Raw genomic sequence first — 19609 nt, forward strand, 5'->3', positions numbered from 1 at the left:
CCTTGTGTCATTCTGTAATTGTGAATAATATAGTCTATTTAAATACTGATTGGGTAAATTTTTACATCCCAGACTTTAAGCACTGTTTTTAATTTGTTCACAAAGTTTTCAAAATAGGAAAGCCATTAATACTGCTTATTATTAATATTAATGGAAGATGGATTATATATATAGTTTCGTCTTAGGTTTTCTTTTAGGGGGTTTATTTCTATCCCTTACCTTTATTCCCACACCACCCCCACCCAATTTATTTGCATTTTATATGTCTGTTTATGTATGTTCACTGAGACTTTAATTTTTAAAAAGTCTGTTGTACTTTTGTTTTACAGAATGACTATCAGCCTAGCTGTGGAAGGTCTCTACGAAGAACACAACGTAAGCGTCAGCATACTTACCAAACACGGTCCAACATTGAGCATAATTCGCAAGCGCTGTGTCAAAGTTCAGGTGTACAGGAAGATTCAGACAGCTCCTCAGAGGTTAGATATCTGATATTACTTACTCAATATAATTTTTTTGTTTTCTAGTTAGTACCATCACTTTGGATTTACTTTGAAGGGTCACTTCTTTAACACAAAATTATTTTAATGATTTTCTTATAAGAGGATTATTAATAAGGCATTTACTAGCGAATTTGAAGATTATATTAAATTTTTTTAGCTATCTTTTCTGACTTGTACCTAAGATACTGTCTTGGTTGAGGGTATCAAACATGCAAACAAAAGTTTGGCTTTGGGAAAATGAGAAAAAGGTGACATGAAATCTTCGTAGAAATTGAAAGAAGTGGAATATAAATAGTGAATACTAGTTATACAGTCCCAGAACTGGTTGACTCTATAATCAGCTGAATGTACACATTTTCTCTTATTGTTGACTTCACTGATTATGGACATTAGTGAGTGATGATTTTTCTCAGACCTACCTTATTCATGGAATAAAGAGTATAGTAATTCTTGTCTTCATACTATTCTCTTCTTCAGCTGTTTCCTTTTTATGCTCTTAACTGTAGTTATTAAGGAAACAATGAAGGTTTAATTATGCATTGGCAATGTATGGTACCTCATTCTTCTCTCACTACTGATAACTTTTTCACTCTTATCAATGATGTCCCTCTCTTTCCCACCCATGAAAATCTTGATCTGAAAAGATGACTACGTATAAAGTAATTGATGTTACCTTTTAATGTTATAATAGTATTGTGCTTGTGTTTTTAAGAAGAATCCCTGCCAAACCGGTTTGGCTCAGTGGTTAGAGAGTCGGCCTGCGGACTCAAGGGTCCCAGGTTCGATTCCGGTCAAGGGTATGTACCTTGGTTGCAGGAGCACCCCCAGTGGGGGGCGTGCAGGAGGCAGCTGATGAATCTTTCTCTCTCATCAATGTTTCTAACTCGAACTCTCTATCCCTCTCCCTTCCTCTCTGGAAAAAATCAATAAAATATATTTTTTAAAAAAATAAAAAGAATCCCTATCTTAATAAATATTTATAGTTAAAATCCCTTTTTGGCCCAGATTCACTTCAAAATAATTTCTGGGATCTGAGGCAGTTGTTGAGGATATAGATAAAACAAGATAAGAATCTAAACTGGAGATTGTGTACACAAGGGTTAGCTATTCCCTCTACTTTGGTTATGTACATTTTAACTAGAACATTTTTGGGGTATACAAAATTGTGTGTGCTAATTAACAATATGTTATGTAAAAACTATATATCTCAATTGCTGGCTCTTTGTTTCAGGAGGATGAAACAGTTGGCACAAGTGATGCTTCTGTAGAGGATCCTGTCATTGAATGGCAAAGTGAAAGTTCTTCCAGGTAGTTTTAATGGTTTTGATTTGTTAAAAATTATTTGATGATTTTAACGTGTAATTATGTTCTTATAGGAATTTTGTAAGACTAGAGTTAAAATATGACTTTATAGTAGAAAGAGTACTGTACTGGCCTGGAAGCCCAGAGACCTGCTGTTTTATTCTGGCTCTGCCAATATCTTTTTGGGCATGTCACTAGGAGCTTTGGTTCCCTCATCTGTAAAATAAGGTCCTTTGTAAACCCAAGATTCTACATCTTGGCAGGCTCTATGTATTTATTTCAGTTTTAAAAAAACTATTTTTTAACTATTTCTAGCAAAAAGAAGCATCTGTATTTGAAGAAGTTTTTGTGATTTGGACTTTAATTTTCAATTTTAAATTCTGTTATGGGAAACTAAGCATTATACTTTATATAAGAAGCATTTCACTAAAATCACTTGGGTACTACCATCAAAATTCTATATTGATAAACTTTTTTTTCTCTTCGGTTAGAATAGAATCAAATTATGTCATTTATAATGCTGTTTGATTATAAAATGATTATCTTTCAATTCTAAGGCAAACCTGTTTTTTTCCTAGGCTTATTCATAATTTTGATTTACTTACAGTGATTCATCAAGTGAATATTCTGACTGGACAGCAGATGCTGGAATAAATTTGCAACCTCCAAAAAGACAAACTAGACAGGCAACACGGAAAATATGCAGCAGCTCTGAAGAGGAGAATTTGAAGTCACTAGAAGAGAGGCAAAAGAAACCTAAACAGACTAGAAAGAAGGTTTGTAAGTTTACAGGGTTTTATTGTGGGTTTTTTTTTTTACCTTTGGTATTGGACTATTTAACATTAACACTTGACTTTTCTCTAAAGAGAACATTCCATCTGAGAAACTAAGTAAGGAAAATGATTTTAAATGAGTTTAAAATGGAAAGAATTTTTGAAAATTTTCTGTTATCAATAGTAGAGGCCTAAAATACCCTCATTATTATTTTAATTGTTATTAAATTAAAACATTCACAATTATTTGTTAAAATGTAATAAAGTCTGAAATAATAAGCCACTATAGTTTAAAGATGTTATTCTTTTTTTAAATATATTTTTATTGATTTCAGAGAGGAAGGGAGAGGGAAAGAAAGACAGAAACATCATGATGAGAGAGAATCAAACCATGATCCTGGCTCACAGGTTGACACTCCACTGGCCAGGCTAAAGATGTTATTCTTGTCATGGCACCAGTCATTTTTTTTTTCCTATACATTTTTGACTTGTGAAATGAAAAGGTATGATAAGTTTTAGAGGGCTCTTAATTTTTTAAAGACGTTTAATTGATTCTTAGAGAGAGAGGAAAGGAGAGGGAGAGGGAGAAAGAGAAACATCCATCGGCTGCCTCCTATATTCTCTACAAGGGATTGAAAGCTGCAACCCAGATATGTGCCCTGACCAGGAATCAAACTGGCACAGGATGACACCAAACCAACTGAGCCACACTGGCCAGGGCTTTTCAATTTTTTTATATAGTTTTACTAGAGGCCCAGTGCACAAAATTTGTGCACTCAGCGGGGGCATCCTTCAGCTCAGCCTGTGCCCTCTCGCAGTCTGAGAGCCCTCGGGGTATGTCCAACTGCCGTGGAGGCGGGAGAGGCTCCCACCACTGCCGCTGCGCTGGCCAGACTTGAGCCCGGCCTCTGGCTGAACGGCGCTCCCTCTGTGGGAGCACTAACCACCAGGGGGCAGCTCCTGCATTGAGCGTCTGCCCCCTGGTGGTCAGTGTGTGTCATAGTGACCGGTTGTTCGATGTTCGGTCAATTTGCATGTTAGCCTTTTATTATATATGATTTTACCTCAATGATGGTTTCTCTTTCCTTTTATAATTTCATTTGGATGATATATAGATTTAATCTACATAGTTCTTTTAACATTAATTTAAAATGTACACATTTTTAGCCTGTTCCTTTAGTAGACAGAATTAGCTTTTTGATTATAACCGTTTTATTGGTAAAAAGTTATTGTGACTTACTAGTATATTTGAATTTATGTGGTATTCTAGAGACATGTAAAATTTGGTTTTTAGATACTATATAGTGTCTCATTTTTTTTCAGACAAAATTTAGCAACATATGAAGAACTCAATTATTTTATTGGCATACAAGTTGTACATGATTAATAAAGGAAAATGTTTAAAATTTGTATATTTTAGTTTTTGTTATCATCTAATGTTTTTAACATTCTCTACTTGTAATTTTTAATACTGCTGTTCCTACATTTATTATTTACATATTTGTGAACTATGTTTTAGAAAGGAGGGCTGGTTTCTATGGCAGGGGAGCCCAATGAAGAATGGTTTGCCCCTCAGTGGATCTTAGATACTATTCCACGAAGATCTCCATTTGTCCCACAAATGGGAGATGAGGTAATTGTTACTTGTTATAACTCTTTTCTGTTAGAACCTCAAGAACACTCACTTTAATCAGTCTTAGGGTATTTATATTTTCAATTCTATTATAGTTATATGTACACTGTCTTAGCTGCTCTGTTTAATTATACATTTCTTGTGGACAGTGACTGAATCTTAATCTTTGTGTCCTTTGTACGACCTGTGAACATTAAGATAAATTGATTGGCTTCTGATGTCATGAAAATAATTGTCTTTATTTTTATCTTAATTGCCACTTAGCATAATTATAGTGGAATTTTTAGTCCTAATTCAAGTTCTAATATTGTTTTGTTTTGTTTTAAAGAAGCTCATGCTCTTCTACCTGATAGAAATACTAGAGAATAACTCCATTTTGATGATTAGGGGGATGTCACTTCATAAACAAGGCCTTCTTGCCAAGCCTATGATTGAATAATATAGCCGTAGTTATGGTTTGGTCATCAAAAATTGAATTAAATTCTATATGATGAAAATGTGTTTTTTTTTTCATTTTCTTATGAAAATTATGGTAACATTGTAATATATGAACGCTAGTTGATTTGTATAGTCTGATTTTGACTAATCATTTTTGAGTGATTAAATGCTTACACACACAGTTTTCAATTTAAAACTAATAGTAGGAATGTAATGTTTTCATTGTAATAAAAGAAGGAACAAAACCTTACATATATTTCTAAAAGTCTTGGGACCAATAAAAATTCCACTAAATCTTCTTATGATTGCCTATTATTGATATCTTGTACTAGAGATAGCTATCAAATAGTTTTATGAATAAGCAATTGCTTGCTGAATATCTTTTGATATTATTAAAATATATTTTTCATAAGTGTATCTTGTAACTTAGATTTTTGAGCAATGCTTGTTTGTGTGGTTATTTTAGTAGAGTACTTTGTTGAATGCTGCATTAAAAAAACACACAAAAGAAAACTTAAAGAACTTTTTGGGGGGCATTTTCAAAGTCATGATTTATTTATTGCCTGCTTTATGGAGGCATAAGAGGGATAATTTAGAAGACTTTATAGAATAAGATAAGGATCTGTACACATTATAATCTTATGAGAGTGCTGCTATTTGTTGAGTATAGGAATAAATACATAATAAAGGATATCTGGACAACGTACTTACTATTGACTTTTTAACCCCTATAGTTATCTTTATATAGTAATATTTAAATCTTTTTTAGTTTTCTACTTATATTTTTAGCTGTTACAAATTCTGACTTAAACATTATTGATTGGTAGAGTGTGTCAGTGTAGTTTAGAAAAATCATAGTATGATTTTTTAATGTTCTATTTTACCACCTCCTTAAAATTATTATGGGAAAGAAACTTACTTAATGAATCAGAATATCATAGTGAATGCTGTCTTAGGATGTGAAGGGTCTTACCAAGCACTTGGATTCATTTTCCTTCCATAAAATGCCAGTTCTGATGTTAATTCTTGTAAAAGAAAAATGAAAAAATTTCTGGAAATTGCTATTTAGTAGCACATCTCTCTCTCTCTCTCTCTCTCTCTCTCTCTCTCTCTCTCTCTCTCTTTCTCTTTCTCTTTCTCTCAAACATAGGCTGACTATTAAAATGTTGAAACTTAGACTGTCACAATTTGAAGTACAGTATAATACTTTAAAATATTAAGATATGAATAAATATTAAATATTTTAAAATAAGATAAGGCTTTTATGTACATTTGTCATAGTCTGTTTCTTCAGAAATTTATGAAGCTGCTGGGGGAAAGGGACTGTGTGTGCAGTTTTTATTCTGCAGTACTTGGGCTACATGGGCATGAGTACTCAATGAACTCTATTTGATGGTGACAGGTACATTTATTGTACATATTTTTCAAAATTATAATTATGTTTGTGTAAACAGAAGAGGACATTTGTAGGAATATATATTGTAACGTATAGAGTTGTTAAATAGGACACTGCTGTTTAATATGTCATGTTCTTTGTTTTAGCTTATCTATTTTAGGCAAGGACATGAAGCTTATGTGCGAGCTGTAAGGAAATCAAAAATATACAGCGTTAATTTACAAAAACAACCATGGAATAAAATGGATCTCAGGGTAAGTTTGCCAAATTCATTAGCTATGAAATTGAAGTAGCTTTGGAATTAAAGTACTTGCCTGTAGGCTTTTTCTCAATTTCATGTCTATCTCACTGTTGATTGTGTGTCCAAGATAAGATGATTACCATCCTATATAATAAAAGCCTAATATGCTAAGTGTCTGGTCATTCATTCAATAAATCAAAGCGTAATATGCTAATGATATGCTAAGACTGCTCAACCGCTCACTATGACGTGCACTGACCACCACGGGGCAGACACTTTGACTGGTAGGTTAGTTTGCTGCTTGGATCCGGCCCATTGGGACTGAGCGAGACAGGCTAGACATGCCCTGGAACCCTCCCACGGTCCCTCCCTGGCTGGCCAACCTTCTCAGCCCCAGTGGAGTACCTCGGCCTGGTCTGCACTCTCTCACAATCCAGGACCCCCTTGGGTGATGTCGGAGAGCCGGTTTCTGCCTGACAGCAGAACGACCGATCGCTATAACACACACTGACCACCAGGGGACAGATGCTCAATGTAGGTGCTGCCCCCTGTTGGTCAGTGCTCCTACAGGGGGAGCGCCGCTCAGCCAGAAGCCAGGCTCACAGCTGGCGAGTGCAGTGGCGGTGGTGGTAGTGCTAAGGATGTCTGACTGCCAAGGATGTCTGACTGCCGGTTTAGTTCCGCTCCCCATTGGACATCCCCCAAGGGCTCGCAGACTGCAAGAGGGCACAGGCCGGGCTGAGGAACCCTGCACCCCTCCACGAGTGCATGGATTTTATGCACCGAGCCTCTAGTACTCTTATAAAGCTGAGTGTTATGGTTTACATTTTGTTTCCCAAAATTTATATGCCACCTATTATCTTGATTATTTGACCTAATTTCCTTTAAGCTTTAGGTCCTCCAGTGTATACTATTCTATAATAGGAGCAAAGCAGTAGTTCCCTGGTGTGGATATTTTTCTCAAAATTTTATACATTCTGGAGGCTTTATAAACTGACTACATGTGTGAACTACAAACACCCTACAGGTTCTGGTGACTTTAAGATATAGTAAATATCACAAATCCCAAGAAGCTCAAAACTTTGTGGTGCTTTATGGATTATTTATCTTCATATATTACCTATGTAGCTTCATTGTATTGAGTAAAATAGGTATGTATCTTTTTAGAGAAGGGTTTTCTAACTATAAGTACATGTTCATTTATTTATACATATACTTATACATATACATATCATAGTGAATGCTGTCTTAGGATGTGAAGGGTCTTACCAAGCACTTGGATTCATTTTCCTTCCATAAAATGCCAGTTCTGATGTTAATTCTTGTAAAAGAAAAATGAAAAAATTTCTGGAAATTGCTATTTAGTAGCACATCTCTCTCTCTCTCTCTCTCTCTCTCTCTCTCTCTCTCTCTCTTTCTCTTTCTCTTTCTCTCAAACATAGGCTGACTATTAAAATGTTGAAACTTAGACTGTCACAATTTGAAGTACAGTATAATACTTTAAAATATTAAGATATGAATAAATATTAAATATTTTAAAATAAGATAAGGCTTTTATGTACATTTGTCATAGTCTGTTTCTTCAGAAATTTATGAAGCTGCTGGGGGAAAGGGACTGTGTGTGCAGTTTTTATTCTGCAGTACTTGGGCTACATGGGCATGAGTACTCAATGAACTCTATTTGATGGTGACAGGTACATTTATTGTACATATTTTTCAAAATTATAATTATGTTTGTGTAAACAGAAGAGGACATTGTCTGTATATATATATATATATACAGACAAACAGGCATAGGGATATATACACCATCATTTCTGCATAGGTTTACATACATGTGTTTTGTTATTTTTGGTTTTGTTTTTTTTTTTTTACTTGAAAAACAAGTGTTAAAAGAGCAATTTTACAATGTTTTTCCAGGTAAGTGAAGGATGTGTGAGGATGCTTAGCAGGAAGGATACAAATGTGTACATTTACTGAAATAAAGATTTAAATAACTATAAAAATTGTATTAAGGTTGTGAGATGCTAAAGTATCTTATCACGTAAGCTTTACATAATCATCTCCTGAGAGATAGGGATGCTACCATCTATTCTGAATCAGATGAAAATTGAGTTTTTGTTTGGTTGGTTGTTTTAGAATCAGAGGAATGAATAAAACCGATTTCTTATTTTAGATTCTAACCCTATGGTTCTAGGAAATTATAGGAGTTAGCATATGTGTGGTGTAAAAGCCTATGCTTTGGAATAAGACCTGAATTTCAATCTAAGCTCTGCTGTTTTACTGTGAAGCAAATCACTGTAGTCACGAGGCTCAGTTTTGTCATCTTTTAAGAGTGACTGATAACCAATCTATGAGGGTGGTATCTATACTAATAAAAGGGTAATATGCTAATTAGACCGGACGACTGTCTGGATGTCCTTCTGGACAAAGCCATGGTGGCGGGGCTGAGGCAGAGGCAGTTAGAGGTGATCAGGCTGGCACGGGAGAGCAGTTAGGGGGATCAGGTCAGCAGGGGAGAGCAGTTAGGGGGATCAGGCCAGCAGGGGAGAGTAGTTGGGGGTGATCAAGCCGGCAGGGGAGAGCAGTTAGGGGGATCAGGCCGGCAGGGGAGGACAGTTAGGGGGCGATAGGCTGGCAGGGGAGGGCCGTTGGGGGCAATCAGGCTGGCAGGGGAGTAGATAGGTAGTGATCAGGCCAGCAGGGGAGCGGTTGGGGGCGTGATCAAGCCAGCAGGCAGAGGTGGTTAGGGGTGATCAGGCCAGGCAGGCAGGCAAGCGGTTAGGAGCCAGCAGTCCCGGATTGTGAGAGGGATGTCCCACTGCCAGTTTAGGCCAGCCTTTAGGGATCAGGCCTAAACCAGCAGTCGGACATCCCCCAAGGGATCTCAGATTGGAGAGGGTGTAGGCACACACCCCTCCCGTGCACGAATTCTGTGCACCAGGCCTGTAGTTATAAAATAATATTGTAGGTGTTAAAAAATGTATCTCATTTCCCCAGACATGTCTACGTGCATTATTTACATACTGTATTTCTGCCAGATGAGTGATTCTTAACTAGGCAGAGGATCATAGTTCCCTGAGAAGTTCTTTTCTTTAAATATATATGACTGAGTTGTACCGTAGACCTACTGAATCCTATTCTATAGGGCTAGGATTTAGAAACATGAATTTTAAAGTTTCCCAAGGGAATTCTGCTGCTTATCCTTGGTTTAGAGCCCTGCACTAAACTACAACTTGCTAATAAGGGTCAAGAGTATTTGTTGGTTATTCAGATAATTTTTAAACTGTTCCAATAATAATTAAATAATATGTAAACGTTAGAAAGGTATTTATATGTAAAGTAATAGTTTATTGGTATTCTCATAAATAGGAACAAGAGTTTGTTAAGATTGTAGGAATCAAATATGAGGTTGGACCACCTACACTATGCTGCTTGAAGCTTGCATTTCTGGACCCCATTTCAGGCAAAATGACTGGAGAGTCTTTTTCCATTAAGTGAGTAGCTCTGTGTATTTGTATGTGTGTGCTGTGTGTTTGTTGATCCCTATTTTGTATTCTGCAGAGTACAAGACTTGATATGAGAGAAAACACTACAGCACTATAGGCTTAGAGTTTTAAAGAACAAGGTTTAATGTGGAACTCTTGGTTTATGTTTTTATTTAACAGATTTTATATATATATATATATATATATATATATATATATATATATATGGCTATTAATTAGTATGTATATAGCATATGTGTATTTTAACATAATGTATATATGTTCATGAGTAAGTTACTTCTCTGAATTCCTGCCTTTATTTATAAAATGGAAATATTAATATCTTTCTCAGGATATTTGTTAGGAATAAATGAAAAGCCTTTTATAAGTACCTAGCAATATGCTTGAAACACCCTAGTTGCTTTTATTTCTGTTAAAAATAGGAATAGCAAATGTCACATTTCTTAAAGTTAATTTTGAAATCTAAGGAGACAAAATAACATCAATTCATATTTTTGTGTGTGTTAATCCTCACTCGAGGATATTTTTTCCATTGATTTTTAGAAAGAGAGGAAGGGAGGGAGGGGGAGAGAGAAACATCAATATGAGAGAGACACATTGATTGGTTGCTTCCCACCAAACCTGAGACCCTTTAGTGTGCAGGCTGACGTTCTTACCACAGAGCCACCCCAGCCATGGCCATACTTTTCTTAAAAAGTCCTTAGTAAAAATAACTTAAATGAAACTTTAATAACCTTCTTTGATATCTTTATATCATTGAAGTGATACAACAATAGGCAGGGTGCTCGCAAACAAAACAAAGCAGATGGAGTTTAAGTAAAGACTTTTGTTGGGACCTTGAGGTTTTAAACATTTTGCTTAATGGCTCACTTTAAATATATCCCTGGATAGTTAGTAAGTAACATATACTATTATATCTGTATATTGTTCATAGGTGCTTTAATTTTTGTACAGGTATCATGATATGCCAGATGTCATTGACTTCCTTGTGCTACATCAGTTTTATAATGAAGCCAAAGAAAGGAACTGGCAGATCGGTGAGTATAGAATTCTCACTTAATGACTATTAAGTTTGATGTAAAGTAACTTTAATTCCGATTTAACTGAATGTAAGCTGGAAAAACCTGTTAGCCAAATTAGAAAAATTAAATTAAAAATATTTTCTCAATTATGTTTGGTGGTTTTATGCACATTGCATATCTATAATAATAAAAGATTATATGCTAATTAGACTGGACAACCTTCCAGACAAAGCCGGGGCTTTGAGGGAAACCCAGGTCCCAGGTGCCAGAGGGAAGCTGGTGCCGGCAGCCAGGGGAATGGAAGGCCTACTCTTGGATGAATTTCATGCATCGTGCCTCTAATATCATATAACCTCTAAACCTTCTGCAGTTTTCTAATCTGTTAGAATACAAATCTGAATTAAAAAGAAAATTATCAAATGTCAGTTGTCCTAAAATAGAATACTTAATATTTGGGATCTTAAACAGAACATTACTGATTGTAGTTTTCTTTCTTTCTTTCTTCCTCCCACCACAGCTTGCTTCACCCCCCCCCCCTTTTTTTCATCCCCTCCTTTTCTCCCTCGCTTGCCTTCTCCTACTTCCTTACCTCCCCCTCATTAGCTTTTGATCTTGGGCAAGTTTTTAACCTCTCTGTGCCTCACTTCTATTTAAAATGGGAATCTCATGACACCACACCTATAAGGTTGATGTGAGCAATAAATTAGTTAATATATAGAAAGCACTTAAAATGGTACCAGAGTGAACACTATGTGAATATTTGCTGTTAGTATGTTTAAGTTATCTTTTATTTGGAAGGAACTTTTTTTTCTACAATGATTTGGTTTTGTAATCCTTAGCCATTTAGAACAGAAGACTAGTATGAAGTGATTTTAAAGGCAAAAAGCAAAAAAGAGAAGAAACAAATGGTATAACATAGGTACAATGCAAGAAGTAGAGTGCCTAATGATGCCTTCAGATAATTGATAAAAGTTAAATTGTATGTGGTGACATTTATTTGAGAAAACATGGAAATATATGACTTATTTCAAAAAGATAGCTAGTACCTGGAAATCAAAATCCTTGGAGAAGGTAAAACGTAAAATTCACTTATCTGCAAAACTCAGATTGAAACCTTTAACAACGCTAGTTACAATGCCATTTCTGGATTCAACAAAATATTGCAGTTTAGCCAGTGTGGCTCAGTTGGTTGGAGTGTCATCCTGTGCACCGAAAGGTGGCAGGTTCGATTCCAGGTTAGGGTACATACCCAGGTTGTGGGTTCGATCCCTGGTCAGCGCAATTACCGGAGGCAACCTATTGATGTTTCTCTTTCATCTCTCTTTCTCTCTCTCTCTCTCTCCTCCGACTTCTAAATTTAAACGATCTTTGGGTGAGGGTTTTAATGAAAAACCCTTCAAAAATATAAATTTAGAGTGGGAACAGGGCTTTATTCTCAAGAGCACCATTGTAAGAATTTCTAAAAACATTACAGGTGATAGATTCCGCAGTATAATAGATGATGCCTGGTGGTTTGGGACTGTGGAGAGTCAGCAGCCTTTTCAACCAGAGTATCCTGATAGTTCTTTCCAGTGTTACAGTGTTCAGTAAGTACAGTTATGGTCTTTTATGCCCGATATAATACTGAAGTGCTATATGGACTTTCTGTAAACCTTACCAGGAATAATGTCATTTTATCTGACAACTAATATTACAAGACCTATACTAGTAACTGTAAGAAAGTAATCATAATACCTATAGAATTTGATGATAGAACAGGTAAGTGTTACTGCTAAAACAAAGCAGAAACTGAAGGCTTACTTCTACCTCCCTTATGTCCCTATTTTCTTGTAATTGTATTTTAGACAAGATTTACTATTATTTCATGAAGAATACTGAAATTAATTCAGTGTTTAAAATAATTGGTGCAGCTGGAATGTAGCAATGAATATTAGTACCTAGGCTTTTATTTGATGGTGTTAATTCTAGGTAGAAATGACTGTATTATGTTTGGATGTGGTTTTTGTCTATAACACTTACTTTAGTTCTTCATGATCTATTCCTAATTATAATATTCCTAATAAAGTTTTTTGTCAAGTATGATAGAACATGTTTATTCTGTGAATATTAACCTTTGTCTCCATATTGCATATCAAAAGGGAATAATAAAATTTTGGAGATGTTATAATACTTAAGCTGTTAGGATAATGTAGATTATCTCACAGAAATAAGTGGTTTATTGAATCACTTTTTTAACCTGAAAGGAATTTTCCAAAGATATATTTTTATTCTATATGGTGGCTTAACATTGAATATGTCCTTGATTGGAATAATAAAGAAGCCAAGTTAAACTGAGAATAAGCTTACTGCTTTCTAAGTTTCATATTGGTAGATCATGTTTTCTCTATTAGAGGTTTATTATTATCTATAGGTAAGCAAAGTTGTACTTTAAGGAAAATTGTATTACCCTTTTCCAAATTTCATCCCCAATAAGTCATATAAATTATGCTACTATATAAAAGAATCATGTAAAATTTAATTGTGTCTTGTTATTTTTTAATAGCTGGGACAATAATGAAAGAGAAAAGATGAGCCCCTGGGATATGGAGCCAATTCCAGAAGGAAGTAAATATGCTTTTAAAAATGAATTATAATTCTTCTAAAAGAAAAATGACAATATCATGATATTGGAAACTAATCATTTCTGTTTTTTTCCTTTTATACATAGCTGCCTTTCCAGATGAAGTTGGTGCTGGTGTTCCTGTGTCCCAGGAGGAACTGACTGCTTTGCTATACAAACCCCAGGAAGGAGAGTGGGGAGCTCATTCCAGAGATGAGGAATGTGAACGGGTTATTCAGGGCATCAACCACCTTCTTTCCCTCGGTATGGTGAATGTGAAAGGATATTAGGAGGATCAGAAGGAATGAGGAAAACCAACAGAATTTTAATTTTTGTTAAAGGTCATGCATTTTTTCACTAGACACTTTTAACTTAAGAGGCACAGTGATTCTAGTTTTATTAACATTTTTATATGTTTGACCCAAGTAATGACAAACTTTTTCAGTCCTCTGGTGTCTTATAATAGTGAAGGCGGGTAGAAGGTGTCTTTTATTTTCAAGAGTCATTTTGGCTCTCTAGCTGTTTCATGAGCCTGACTTTGGGTTCTTTGATAAAGACAGTGTGTGAGTAATATATTTTACTGGCATAACTAGTTATATTTTCTAACACTTATCACTTGAGACATTTGGCATTTTTCCAGAAAAATGTGAAATTAAATACAGTCCTCCTTTAATATTGTCTCATTTCAACTGATTTGAACTGCTCTATTATGCATGAATCTTAGATACTATGCCCAAATAAAAATAATAACATCATAACAGTATTTGTCTAATATTTGCATAATTGAATAATCAACATTTTATTATGTGGTGTATTGCCCCCCTTCTTATTTATATGAGTTTTGTTTGTTAACATGAAATGTTAATGTTCTTTATAACTACCTTTCTTGATTTGGATAATATTGTAGATTTTGCCAGCCCTTTTGCTGTTCCAGTGGATCTCAGTGCCTATCCCTTGTATTGTACTGTAGTTGCATATCCAACTGACCTCAATACCATCAGGCGGAGACTTGAAAATCGCTTTTACAGGTCTGTTTAGTTTTATCATTTACTATAAATTGCATAGCTTTATGTCTTTTGCTTTTTTTGTGTGTGTAATGATGCACCAAGGTCTGTGTTTTCGTTGTATAATCATTCAAAAGAGCCACTGCAAAATTTCTTCTAAAAATTTAGAGCACTAATTTTTCTTTATTCGGTAGATTCTCAGTCTTCCAGTGTAAAAAGGGGTTTGAAGGGAATAAGTGCAGGGAGAAAATTATGAGTAATACAAATCACGTGTGAAATAAAAAGTAGTTAACTTTAGTTTATTTAAGGCAGATTAAGTGGTTTGTGGATTCATCATGATTAAGATGCTCCAGAGACTTTGAGCATGTGTGTAAATCCCCTGTTGAGGAATTAAACAGCAGTTAGTTATGTTTAATTATTAGCCCTGAAATGTGTGCAGAAAAAGAGCCAGGTTTTTTTCCTCCTTTGGTTTTAGTTCGGAGTGGAGTGATAATGGAAAGCAGGTCAGGGCCACTTTTGGTACTGCTCTCACCTGAGACTCCACTGTGTCTTAACCACCATTGTTCCATGAACTGGTTATAACCAGTTGGGTGTATTTTATAACATTACATATAGATAAAAATCTATTCTTTTCTATAATCTCCTTTTTCCTTTCTCTTCTCTTCCCCTGAAAACTAAACATCCTTTTAACTTTATCTCAACAGTTTGTTTTTGTTTATTTGTATTTGGTCAAATCACTATTTATCAATTATGCCCTGGGTCAGTTCTTTTCCAAGTTTTAATATGCAGTCCAGTATTTCTAAATTATTGCTTGTGCTTCAAATACTGTAACTATATACATTTACTAGTGCACATCTATCACACATATGAGTTACATACATATAGGGTATCCCCAAAAAATGTATACATACTTTAACAGCTACTAGCTCACTTTTGGAAATGAAATGTTTTTTAATAAACACTGCCTTTATAACTCTTCAAAGTGTGTGTATACATTTTTTTGGAACACCCTATATATTGTAACAATTTTGACATATAATGATTAGTTACCTAGTTGTTCTATGCTTTATATTCCTAGAATAACTGAAGGTATTTTTTAAATTAAAAAAAAATTTCAATTACAGTTTTCATTCAGTATTATTTTATATTAGTTTCAGGTGTCACAGAAGGTATTTTTTATTTCATAGGAGAATATCAGCATTAATGTGGGAGGTTCGCTACATTGAACATAATGCCAGGACTTTCAATGAGCCAGACAGTCCTATAGTAAAAGCAGCCAAAATTGTAACTGATGTCTTACTTCGATTTATTGGGTAAGAATTAGCTTTATTTCCATAGGAACTGACTTCTGATTTTGTAAAATTTATTGAAATATATTTTGACTTATATTTCTTAGGGACCAGAGCTGTACTGATATACTGGATACTTATAATAAAATTAAAGCAGAAGAACTAAACAGTACTGATGCAGAGGAGGTAAGAATTGCAGTATTAGTGGGCATGTATTCCTTTTCTGTTATTTGAAGTACAGTAAGTATTACATGTAAGTATTATAAGCAATGAGGCTAATTTCTACAAGTTGGCTAAACACTTATATCTTTTTATATTAAACCATTTAACCTGTACTTAGATGGCATATACCAAAAATGTAGTACTATTACAGTATTCAGCCAGAGACAAATAGGTGTCCAGTCATCCTATTGACTCAGTGGGTTTCAGTATGAGCTATCAAGACTTCATATTGGAGCCCTTTAAAACAGGAAAAACAGGACAAAGCACTAAATATTTTAACTGAATGGTTAGTTGAGGGAAATTTTAATAGGGTTTCATTTTCTACACAGATATGTAAAATATTAATATATTTTAAAATTTTAGTTGTCAAAATCTACATTTTTAGTAGTTTCATGAGATTGCTAGTTGATTTCTTTTATGGAAATTTGCTAACCAGTTTTTCTTTTTGAAATGAAATTAGTATTACCATCACACCCTCACTTCTGATTTCCCCAGCCAGCCATATCCCTAATGTACATAAAAGACGTTTGTGACTGGAGACTATGATAGAGAGAAACAAAAACTAAGATAAGAGGCTGAAACAATAATAGAGAGTGATAATTCAAAAATCTTCAGTGGAAGACAATTCATCCCATGGATGAGTGACTCAAATATTCTAAATTCTGTTGTAGTGGCTATTGTACAGAGATATATCACCTGTTTATATTGTCTTTACTCTTAATCTTCACAATGGTAAATTGTCATTGTTTTTTACTCTTTAATGAAAGTGTGTCTGACTATAAAATATTGTATTATTAGAGTTAAATGTTATTTACAGAATAAAAGCTTAAATATGCGAATTAGGTGTTATCCTCCTAAAACTACTAAAAAATTTATCATTCTGATTCCTGATATTTTCTCTGGCCTTTCACATAAGTGCATTTTTATTACTATTATTATTTTTTATTAAATATATTGGGGTGACATAGGTCAACATGAAAAGATAGGTTTCAGGTGTGGGTTTCTATGTTATAAGATCTGTATATTGTACCGTGTGCCCTTCACCCAAAGTCCAATCTTCTGTCACCATATATTAAGACCCCCATTTTGCAGGAAACACGAGTCTAAATATGTAAACCCTAAAGACTCCACCAAAAAGCTATTAGAAACAGTATACAAATACCAAAGTTGCAGCATACAAAATTAATGTACAAAAATCCATTGCCTTTATATTAATAACAAAACCTCAGGAAGGGAAATGAAAAAATTCTTTGCAATTGCAACCAAAAGAATAAAATACCTAGGAATAAACTTTTAGCGAAGAATGTGAAAGACCTTCAAACTGGAAATTACAAAGCATTATTAAAAGAGATTGAAAAAGATAGGAAAAATATCCCGTGTTCATGGATTAGAAGAATTAACATAATTAAAATGGCTATATTATCCAAAGCAATATACAGATTTAATACAATCCCCATCAAAATCCCAATGTCATTTTTTAAAGAAATAGAGCGAGAAATCATCAAATTTGTATAGAACCATAAAAGACCTTGAATAATCAAAGCAATCCTGAGAAAAAGAATAAAGGTGGAGGTAGCATGCTACCTGATTTCACATTATACATAAATAAGTGCATTTGACTCAGGGTTTCATGTAGCAAGAATCTCTCCACAGAATAAGCACTACTTGGTTAAAATAGAAAATAGAATATAATTCAACAACTTTATCTATTTTTTTAAAAATATATTTTTATTGATTTTTTAAAGAGAGGAAGGGAGAGGGATAGAGAGTCAGAAACATTGATGAGAGAGAAACATCAATTAGCTGCCTCCTACACACCTCCCACTGGGGATGTGCCCACAACCAAGGTACATGCCCTTGACCGGAATTGAACCTGGGACCCTTCAGTCCGCAGGCCGACGCTCTATCCACTGAGCCAAACCGGTCAGGGCAACTTTATCTTTTTTGATGAGAACATTTAAGTTCTATTTTCTTAGCAAATTTAAATTATACAATGCAGTGTTATTAATATAGTCACCATGGTTTTTCTTTTTAGATCCTTAGACCTTATTCATCTTATAGCTGTAAGTTTGTACCCCCTTTTTTTTTAAATATTTTTATTTCTTTTTTTTTAATATATTTTATTGATTTTTTACAGAGAGAAAGGGAGAGAGATAGAGAGTTAGAAACATCGATGAGAGAGAAACATCGATCAGCTGCCTCCTGCACATCTCCCACTGGGGATGTGCGCGCAACCCAGGTACATGCCCTTGACCGGAATCGAACCTGGGACCCTTCAGTCCGCAGGCCGACGCTCTATCCACTGAGCCAAACCGGTTTCGGCAAGTTTGTACCCTTTTACCAACCTCTCCCTGTTTCCCCTACTATCCAACCCTTGGCACTATTTGTCTTTCTCTGTCATGCTTACGTTACTTAGCATAATGCCCTCGAGGTCTATTCATATTGTCACAAATGGCAAGATTACCTTTTTTCTCAAAGCTGAATTCCATTTGGTGTGTGTGCATAACACATATCAATTACACTTTCTTTTTTTAAGTTTGCATTTTTTTATTTTTCTGTCATATTCAATAGCACACAGACCACAGTGCTACTTTTATTATTGTTTTATCTTTATTTATTTTGAATTTATCTTTATTGTGAAAGTATTGTGGCTGTCCCTCTGTTTTCCCCCACATTGACCCCCCTCCACCCTGCTCCTGTCCCCTCTCCAGGCATTCCCCACACTATTATCTGTCCATGGGATATGCATATAAGTTCATTGGTTAATCCCTTCCCAAACCCTGCCCTTCCCTCTGAATTGCAACAGTTTGTTTCATACTTCAATGTCTCTGGATCTCTTTTGTTCATTAGTTTATTTTGTTCATTAGATTCCATATATAAGTGATATCATATGATACTTGTCTTTCTCTGACTGGCTTATTACACCTAGCATAATACTCTCAAGGTCCTTCAATGCTGTCACAAAGAGTAAGAGATCCTTTCTTTTTATCGCTGCATAGTATTCCATGGTATAAATGTACCACTTCTTTTTTATCCATTCATCTAGTGATAGGCACTTGGACTGTTTCCAAATCTTAGCTATTGCAAATTGTGCTGCTATGCACGCAGAGGTACATATACTCTTTTTGATTGGTGTTTTGGATTTCTTAGGATATATTCCTAGAAGTGGGATCACTGGGTCATATGGTAGTTCCACTTTTAAGTGTTTGAGGAAACTCCATAATCTTTTCCACAGTGACTGCACCAATCTGCATTCCCACTAGCAATGCACTAGGGTTCAATTTTCTCCACATCCTCAACAGTTCTTGTTGCTTGTTGATTCATTGATGGTAGCCATTCTGACATGTGTGAGGTGATAACTCATTGTAGTTTTAATTTGCATCTCTCTGATGATTAGTGATTTTGAGCATTTTTTCATATGTCTCTTGGCCATCTGTGTGTCCCCTTTGGAAAGTGTCTATTTAGGTCCTTTGCCCATTTTTTAATTGGAATGTTTGTCTTCCTTTTGTTAAGTAGTATGAGTTCTTTATGTATTTTGGAAATTAGCCCCTTATCAAATGTATCATTGGCAAATATGTTCTCCTCTACAGTTGGTTCCCTTTTCATTTTGATTCTGATTTCTTTTGCTGGGCAGAAGCTTTTTATTTTGATGTAGTCCCATTTGCTTATTTTTTTTTG

The 19609-nt window shown here is 34.9% G+C and overlaps 1 protein-coding gene across 1 annotated transcript in view; it reads left to right on the plus strand.

The window, feature by feature from the left end:
- BRWD3 (bromodomain and WD repeat domain containing 3) overlaps window positions 1-19609 on the plus strand; it is a 144418-nt gene that overhangs the window by 92839 nt on the left and 31970 nt on the right. Inside the window, exons 21-33 of the mRNA XM_081080783.1 lie at window positions 330-479; window positions 1735-1811; window positions 2413-2581; window positions 4098-4211; window positions 6192-6299; window positions 9659-9783; window positions 10750-10832; window positions 12292-12403; window positions 13360-13421; window positions 13525-13680; window positions 14324-14444; window positions 15608-15733; window positions 15817-15895. Of these exons, the coding sequence (XP_080936909.1) occupies window positions 330-479; window positions 1735-1811; window positions 2413-2581; window positions 4098-4211; window positions 6192-6299; window positions 9659-9783; window positions 10750-10832; window positions 12292-12403; window positions 13360-13421; window positions 13525-13680; window positions 14324-14444; window positions 15608-15733; window positions 15817-15895 (1482 nt within the window). The remainder of the gene's footprint in view (window positions 1-329; window positions 480-1734; window positions 1812-2412; window positions 2582-4097; window positions 4212-6191; window positions 6300-9658; window positions 9784-10749; window positions 10833-12291; window positions 12404-13359; window positions 13422-13524; window positions 13681-14323; window positions 14445-15607; window positions 15734-15816; window positions 15896-19609) is intronic.

Source organism: Myotis nattereri, assembly GCF_964212035.1.
Source record: "Myotis nattereri genome assembly, chromosome: X".
In the NCBI taxonomy this organism is placed as follows: Eukaryota; Metazoa; Chordata; class Mammalia; order Chiroptera; family Vespertilionidae; genus Myotis; species Myotis nattereri.